Raw genomic sequence first — 9,148 nt, 5'->3', positions numbered from 1 at the left:
CAATTGTTGGGTTTATTAAATATTAAATGTTGGAGGTGATAAAAATTCAAGGAGTTGAATTTATAATTTAAATAATAAATTCAAATGTTGAATTTGTAATGTATTTAATTTATTAAGCTCAAAAGTTGAGTTGATTAATTAATAAATTAAATATGGTGGGTATTATGTTTAATGGGCTTGTAGGAGTACAAGTCCAACATAATAAATAATTAAAGTTTTAATGGGCTTTGATTAAATTAATTAAACTAGTTGGACTAGCTCAATTAATTAAATCAAGCCCATTAATGTTAATTATGTAATTAGGTTATTATTTTATTATAAATAATAATTGAAAAAACTAAACCTAGCCACCATAATAAACCACTTACGTGAGCCTCCACCAATTTTTGAAAAGAAAATCGGCCAACCCTTTTTCAAGAGAGAAAATATTGAGCCGTCTCTCAAAATTTTCTCCTACGCAAAATCTCTTTCTCATTCTCTAGTGCAATTTGAAAGAGGAACACACTATCTAGTCGTGGACTTGATAGAATGATTTCTTTGAAAAAAGTTCGTAGGGAATCATCAAGAGCCGGATCTGTAATACCGGATCGGTTGGTGTCCACGTGATTAATTCACAAAGGTATAATTTCTAACATCCTATGCATGTTTAATTTGTTAAATCATACGAACGTCCAAAGCAATATTATTTTGTTTTTCAAAATAAAATAAAAATTTTAAATCTTCCGCTGCGTTTGGGCGTGTAGAAAACCAGATCCAACAATGGTATCAGAGCCAGGTTTTCTAAATCGTATGATTTAAATTATATCGAATAATTTGTTTCTAACCACACAAGAAAATTTTCAGAAATATTGATGCACCATAAAATTAAATTTTTCGGAAAAACAAAAAAAAAAATTCGCGATCTGCCTGGAATTGTTCCGGGCAGAGCACGCAGCAAGCGCGCGCGGCGTGTTCCGCACGCTGGGCGGCGCACACCTGTGCGCGCATGCGCGCACAGGTTGCTGCCACTGCCCGAAACGTTCGGGCAGCGGGGGCGACTGCCCGGGATCGTCTCGGGAAGCGTTCTGATTGGTGGGCTTGAATTGTTTGGGCCCATGGTGCAATTTTCTGATTTTTCAAAATTTTGGGTAAAATTGATATTTTTGAAAATTGGTTCAATTTTTATTTTGGAAAATTAATTTTGGGAAATTAATAATTTTCTTGTAAAATAAATAATTAGAATATGATTTTAATTATTTATGGTAAAAATGAGTTTTTATAAGAAATCAATTATTATTGATTTAATTAGAAATTAAATAAAGGAGTTTATTTAATTTATTAAATTCTTTAATAATTGTGGTGGTTAGTGATATAATTATTAGATATATGATTGATCAATTAATTAAATTGTTTAATTAAATTGATGTGCATATTTGATATTAAATATATGAAGGATGATCGAGAGCCTTGACCAATGTGTTAGGTGTATGTTAGGATATTTTACTGTTTTTTATTCAATTTTATAATATTTGATATTATTAAAGTGGGTCTGGTTTATGGCCCGTTCCCACCCCATGAGATGTATCCCTTATGTGCCATGGCTATTCAAATGTAATAATTAGAAATAGTGGGAGATCAAGACTGGAAGATGGTGGGCCCGATGATCAAGATGAAGACATGTAAAATATTGGAAGCTTGTGTAATAAGTTGCATTTGCATCCCTACATTCACCTAGGTTTGGACCTGGATCCATGTATGGCTCACATGGATCTAATAGTGTTGGTGATCGATCATCCTTATTTATTGTTGAATGTCATATTATGATATATGTGATATATAATAGTATGCATGTATGTATATTATTATTATATAATATAGTTGCATGAATCCTGCAAACATACAAACTCGTGGCACACGATTTTTAAATTAAAATGATGAGACAATTTTAAAATTAAAATCCCTCATTTTGAATATGATTCAAAATTTATATCAAATCGAAAAAGTAAAAATTAAAAGAGTTTAATTTTTTCCTTGCCTTCCATCAACCGTGGTTGCATGTTGATCGCTACCCGCGGACAGTGTCTGGCTCATATTATTGGGGAGACCTGTACGCCGGAAAGCTGTGACTTCCACCGGACATATGATGTGAATTGAGTGGAACTCCCATGACTTCGGCTCATATTATTGGGGGAGCTCATGGCGACCGTCCACTACAATTCAATATTGATGGGTTGGTTTGACACGTGAAAATAAACAGCGTCATATTATTGGGCCCTTATTAAACGTGAGGCAAAACACGCGGAGGTTGCATAGGGATGCAATTGGACTCTACCTTTTAGAAATTATAATTGGCTGATATTATTCGGGATTATAATTGGCTAATTGGACTCTACGTGCCTACTAAGGAAATACGATTTCCCTTTTTCATCAGAGGGTGGTGAAAATGTCAAAATAGTGGGAGGGTAATTTATAAAATGAAATCCATATTTTATATCTTACAATTATTTTAAAATTATTAGTAACCTTTATCTGTTTTCATTTTCAGTATATTTACGATGTCTACTCGTAACCCGCTTTCAATCATTCTCGATCAAAACAAACTGACTGGCCCTAACTATCATGACTGGTTTCGAAACTTAAAGATTGTTCTGAACTCCGAAAGGATTGCGTATGTGCTTGATAAGAAGCCAATTAAGGAGGCTGCTCCTAATATCAGTGGGACTGAATTAGCTAAGCTTGAGAAACATTGGGATCATGATCTCCAAGCTAAGAGCTACATGTTGGCTTCGATGTCGAATGAACTTCAAAGGAGGTTCGAGGAGGCGGTGAATGCTGCTGACATTCATCTTCATCTGAAAGAATTGTATGCTGCACAAACTCGTTCAGAAAGACATGCGACTGTTAAAGAACTCATGACTACACGCTTGCGAGAGGGGACTTCGGTCCATGAGCATGGTGTTAGGATGATTGGGCTCATTGAGAAGTTGGTGGGACTCGACTTGGTTATTCCTAGTGAGCTCTCGACTGATATTCTCTTGTTGTCTTTGCCTGCCTCGTTCGATGGATTTGTGGTTAATTTTAATATGAATAAGCTTGAGGCCACCCTTGAAGAGTTGGTCAATATGCTTACTAATTATGAGGCCACAATTAGAAAGAAGAACAAGCCCAACAAAAAGCCATACAAGAAAGCAAATCCGGGGCCCTCAAAGCCTGACAAGTCAGAACAAATCTGTTTCCACTGCAACAAGCCTGGACACTGGAGGCGTAATTGCGCGGAGTATCTTGCCCAGAAGCGTTCTGGCCATGGTATGTTTTATATTGAAGTTAATGTTTCTATTAATTCCTCTTCTTGGGTATTGGATACCGGATGTGGTTCTCATCTATGCAATGATTTGCAGGTGATGGGAAGAAACAGGAGCTTAGAGATGGTGAGACCTTTCTAAGACTAGGAAATGGAGCAAGAGTTGCTGCCACTGCCATTGGAGACGTTACTTTAATTTTGGACAATAATTTTAAGTTGTTTTTGAGAGACGTTTTATTTGTTCCTGAATTGGTTAAAAATATTATTTCTATTTCTATGCTTGATAGGGATGGTTATTCTTGTGTTTTTTGCTAAAGGTGTTTGCAATTTATACAAGAATGAATGTTTGATTGGAACCGGAGAATTAACAAACGATCTCTATAACTTAAAATTGAAAGATATTCCGTTAAACAATGTCCAAGCGCATACGAAAACAACAACAAACAAAAGAAAAATAGAAAATCCAAATCCCGCACAAATGTGGCACGCTAGACTAGGTCATATTTCTCAAAGAAGGATGCACAAGCTAGTGGGAGAAGGCATGTTTGACTTGTCAGACATAAATTCTCTACCTACTTGTGAGTCCTGTCTAAAAGGAAAAATGACTAAGACTCCATTCAATGGAAAAGTAGAACGTGCACATGGTCTATTGGATTTGATCCATACAGACGTTTGTGGCCTGCTAAGTGTTAGCACAAAATTTGGGCATTCCTACTTCATTACCTTTACTAATGACCATTCGAGGTATGGGTATGTTTATTTGATGAAACATAAATCTGAAGCATTTGAAAGGTTCAAAGAGTTCAGATCTGAAGTAGAAAATCAGCTAGAAAGAAGTATTAAGGCACTTCGATCTGATCGAGGTGGAGAATACTTGAGTGCTGAATTTTTGGGTTATCTAAAAGAGAATGAGATTCTCTCACAGTGGACTCCACCAGCAACACCACAATTGAATGGTGTTTCTGAACGTCGTAATCGAACATTGATGGACATGGTTCGATCTATGATGGGATTCACTGAATTGCCTACAATGTTTTGGGGTTTTGCGCTTGAAACTGCGGCAATGTTGTTGAATAATGTCCATACTAAAGCAGGGGATAAAACACCATATGAGATATGGATGGGGAAACCTCCCAAGTATTCTTACTTGAGAATATGGGGATGTCCTGCTTATGTGAAGCAGACAGTGGGAGACAAATTGGATAGTAGATCCACTTTGTGCTACTTTGTAGGATATCCAAAGAATTCTATTGGATATTATTTTTATCATCCTAATGAAGCAAAAGTGTTTGTTTCAAGGAATGCCACCTTTTTGGAAAGGGAGTTTCTATTAGATAGAAAAGGCAAGATGATAGAACTTGAAGAAATTCAAGATACTCCATCAACTATAGAAGTTGAACCCATTTCCCAAGAATCAGTAGTTGAAGTACAAGCTTCTAGAAGGTCTGATAGGGTTATTAGACCACCTGCAAGATATACGCTTCTTCATGAACAAGGCCATGATGAGTCTTGTGTTGGATGTGATCCAATGAATTTCAAAGAAGCATTATCTGATACTGATTCAACCAAATGGCTTGAAGCCATGCAGTCAGAAATGGACTCTATGTATTCAAACCAAGTCTGGACATTAGTGGATCCACCTGAGGGAATCATTCCCATAGGATGCAAATGGATCTACAAAAGAAAGCTTGGGGCGGATGGGAAGGTAGTGACCTTCAAAGCAAGACTGGTTGCAAAAGGTTATATTCAAAGGCAAGGAATTGACTATGAGGAAACTTTTTCACTAGTAGCTATGTTTAAGTCCATTAGAATACTACTAGCCATAGCAGCATGGTATGACTATGAGATATGGCAAATAGATGTAAAGACTGCATTCCTCAATGGAGACATCAAAGAAGAAATTTATATGTCTCAACCTGAGGGATACACATCAGTAGGAAGTGAGCGTAAGGTATGCAAACTTCAGAGATCAATATATGGTCTCAAGCAGGCTTCAAGGAGTTGGAACCTCAGATTTGACAGCACTATCAAAGAGTTTGGTTTTGCTAAGAATCCCGAGGAACCATGTGTGTACAAGAAAGTTAGTGGGAGTGCAGTGACATTCCTGGTACTTTATGTTGATGATATCCTGCTCATTGGGAATGATATAGGATTACTGCAATCAACTAAAGTATGGTTAGCCGGTAAATTCTCCATGAAGGACATGGGTGAAGCATCCTATGTATTAGGAATACAAATCTATAGAGATAGATCAAAAAGGATGTTGGGGCTCACCCAAGCCACATATATCGATACCATTATAAAACGATTCTCTATGGAAGAGTCCAAGAGAGGATACTTACCAATGTGTCATGGTATTACTCTATCTAAAGCTATGTGTCCCAAAACTGATGAAGAGATAGAGATGATGACACGAATTCCATATGCGTCAGCCATTGGCAGTATCATGTATGGTATGATATCGACTCATCCTGATGTTGCTTACGCTTTGAGTGTTACAAGCAGATATCAAGCGAACCCTGGTCCAATGCATTGGAAGGCCGTGAAAGACATTCTTAAGTACTTAAGAAGGACTAAGAACTTGTTCATGGTCTATGGGGGTGGAGAATTAAAATTGGAAGGCAACACTGATTCTAGCTTCCAATGTGATGTAGATGATTCGAAATCGACCTCTGGTTTTGTATTCATGCTTAATGGTGCGGCTGTCTCTTGGAAAAGTTCCAAGCAAGACACCGTTGCGGATTCCACCACTGAAGTTGAATACATTGCTGCATCTGCTGCAGCGAAAGAGGCAGTTTGGATGAGGAATTTTGTCCAAGAGTTGGGCGTTATTCCTAATGGAGTTGATCCAGTCCCGGTGTACTGCGACAACACTGGTGCCGTTGCGCAAGCAAAGGAACCAAGGTCTCATCAGCGATCCAAACATGTACTGAGGAAATTCCACATCATCCGGGAGATTGTGGGAAGGGGAGACATATCAGTCGAAAGAGTCCCCTCTGCAGATAACGTTGCCGATCCACTTACGAAGCCCTTGCCAGGACCATTGTTTGAGAAGCACCGCGAAGCAATGGGATTAAAGTTTATGGGTAGTTGGCTCTAGGGCAAGTGGGAGATTGTTAGAGTAGATGCCCTACAAGTCAACTGTTGACTAGGGATTTTATTGACTCAAGTGTAATAAACAATCTTTATTTTAATATAATTCATTATTTCATGGTTTGTTATTTCTTTATCTGTATACGCATGTTATCAAACATAGATAAAGACCTTGATTATACTTTAATACAAATGAATCGTAATTCGATGTTGAAACTCGTTTATAAATACTGTATGATCTAAATTCGTTCCTAGTCGATTCAGCCGCCTAAAACATGGATAAAGGTCGCTTGAGCTCGAGACTAGCATCTGTGATGTTGTGTACTGCGTTTCTTAGTAAGGGCATAGAGATGTCCAAACATGCAGATGGGTAGTCATATGATGATTATACCGAACAACCCTCCCTCGGACTTTCCAGTGGTTATCATTCATCGAGAGGATAAGTCCGTGGTTATGATTGTACACCATTAGTCCTCACGACCCGGGACAACACTGAGGCTCTATATGCTAGGGCTGTGCTTTGACTCGTTTACCGACTCCAGGAGAGTCATCAGGTGGCGAGGTTGGGTACAGTTGCGACACATATAGGAGCCAGTGCATTGTAGTCGGGGATTCACCGCTCACCTACGGGTGTGGATATCCTATGTGATCTAATGAAATAATAATGCATGGAATCGCTAGCCAGAGTATGAGATGTACGTTAGAGAAGGAGTTCTCAAAATAGTACACGCGATGCCACTATTATAGTTATCACATAGTTATCGAATTAATATGCAACCCTCGATGAACCAATGGTTGCAGATTCGATCGGGATATATGATATGAAGGGACTGTACTGTACGTTAATCATAATCGACTGGTTCTTGCAGGCACTATCAGTAATACCTAGGGGATCATGGGGCGATGCTGCTAGACGTTCTTACCATGATCCGATGGGTGCAATCAGAAATGAGTTCTGACATTCTTGATCAAGGTGTTGATGAAAAGAATGGGGCTAACTAGGGTAAGCCCGAATAAAGGATTCTGTCCTGAATCACAAATAGTTGTGAACCCACGGCTAGCTGTATCTCTGAACCATTGAGGGTCACACAAGTACTGGATTGTTTGTTCCCGTTGAGAGAATAAATTCAAAAGTTGAATTTATATTATATAGTAAATTCAAGGAGTTGAATTTATGATAATTAAATTTTGAGAAAATAAATTCAAGGAGTTGAATTTATGAAATTTGAGAATTTAATTTATTAAACTCAATTTTTGGGTTTATTAAATATTAAATGTTGGAGGTGATAAAAATTCAAGGAGTTGAATTTATAATTTAAATAATAAATTCAAATGTTGAATTTGTAATGTATTTAATTTATTAAGCTCAAAAGTTGAGTTGATTAATTAATAAATTAAATATGGTGGGTATTATGTTTAATGGGCTTGTAGGAGTACAAGTCCAACATAATAAATAATTAAAGTTTTAATGAGCTTTGATTAAATTAATTAAACTAGTTGGACTAGCTCAATTAATTAAATCAAGCTCATTAATGTTAATTATGTAATTAGGTTATTATTTTATTATAAATAATAATTGAAAACACTAAACCTAGCCACCATAATAAACCACTTACGTGACACTACAACAAAAACGGCTTTCCGCAGCGCGCATATAAGCTTTCCGCAGCGCGCATTGCACGCTGCAAAGTTCTAAGCCGTTAAAAGTTCAGGATTATCCGCGGCGTGCATTGCACGCTGTTGATACTATTATCAACGGCGTGCATATGTACGCTGTTAATACAACTTTCCGCAACGTGCATGTGTAAGCCATTAATAGTCATAAAAAAACAAAATTCTAGCGACGGTTTTCGATAAACCCGTCGCAAATCAGCGACGGTTCCGAAATTAAACACCGTCGCTACTATAGCGACGGTCTTAAAATAATGTGACGGTTAAAACTTTCGCGACGGTTCCAAAAGCCGTCGCTAAATTTTGCGTAAATTTAAAAAAAAATTACTTTTATAATTTATTATATTTTAATAAAAAATTCAATTAAAAAATTAACCAAAAATTCAAATAAAAACAAATATCTAAGTCGAAATTAAAGTATATAACATGAGAAAAATTTTAAGTGTTAAGTGATGTGGAAGACAATGGAACGGAGATCGGGTTTAAATAGATAATTTGCGCTTTGTTGCGACGGTTTGTATGTAAATAGTCGCCGATTTGTGTCTATTAGCGACGGTTATCTATAAACCGTCGCCGATTTACATTGGCGACGGTTGTAGTTAGCCGTCGCTAAATGTGGCCTTGAAGCAATTCATTTTCCACTGCATCGGCGACGGTTTGCGATAACCGTCGCTAAACGTGCAATTTTTCCGCAGCATCGGCGACGGTTATAGATAACCGTCGCTAAATGTGGCCTTAAATCGAAATTCGAACTCATTTTTGGCAGCGTGCTAATAATATGCACGCCGTAAATAATACTATTAACGTCGTGCGATTAATGTACACCATTAATGTCTGAATACGATTTATTTTTAACAGCACACATAAACTTGCACGTCGTTAATAATATTATTAACGGCGTGCGTTTATTGTGTGCTGTCGTTTATATAATTTATTAACAGCACACAAAAAGGCATGCTGCAAATATCACTATCCGCAGCGTGCGTTTAATGCACGCCGTCCATAGTAATAACCGCAGCGTGCTTTTAATGCACGCTGTTAATAGTATCAAGTTACTATCCGCAGCGGGCTTTATATGCACGCCGCCGATAGTACTATCCGCAG

General features: G+C 37.5%; 1 protein-coding gene across 1 annotated transcript; it reads left to right on the top strand.

The window, feature by feature from the left end:
• Window positions 1-2,534: 2,534 nt before the first annotated feature.
• On the top strand, window positions 2,535-3,422 carry LOC140835346 (uncharacterized). The gene is made up of 2 exons (XM_073200835.1): window positions 2,535-2,879; window positions 3,378-3,422. The coding sequence occupies exons 1-2, from the start codon at window positions 2,535-2,537 to the stop codon at window positions 3,420-3,422; spliced, it is 390 nt and encodes a 129-aa protein (XP_073056936.1).
• The last annotated feature ends 5,726 nt before the right edge of the window (window positions 3,423-9,148 follow it).

Source organism: Primulina eburnea, chromosome 6, assembly GCF_022965805.1.
Source record: "Primulina eburnea isolate SZY01 chromosome 6, ASM2296580v1, whole genome shotgun sequence".
Taxonomy (NCBI): domain Eukaryota; kingdom Viridiplantae; phylum Streptophyta; class Magnoliopsida; order Lamiales; family Gesneriaceae; genus Primulina; species Primulina eburnea.
Note: the sequence above shows the minus strand (reverse complement) of the source record. Positions and strands in the feature narration are given on the sequence as shown.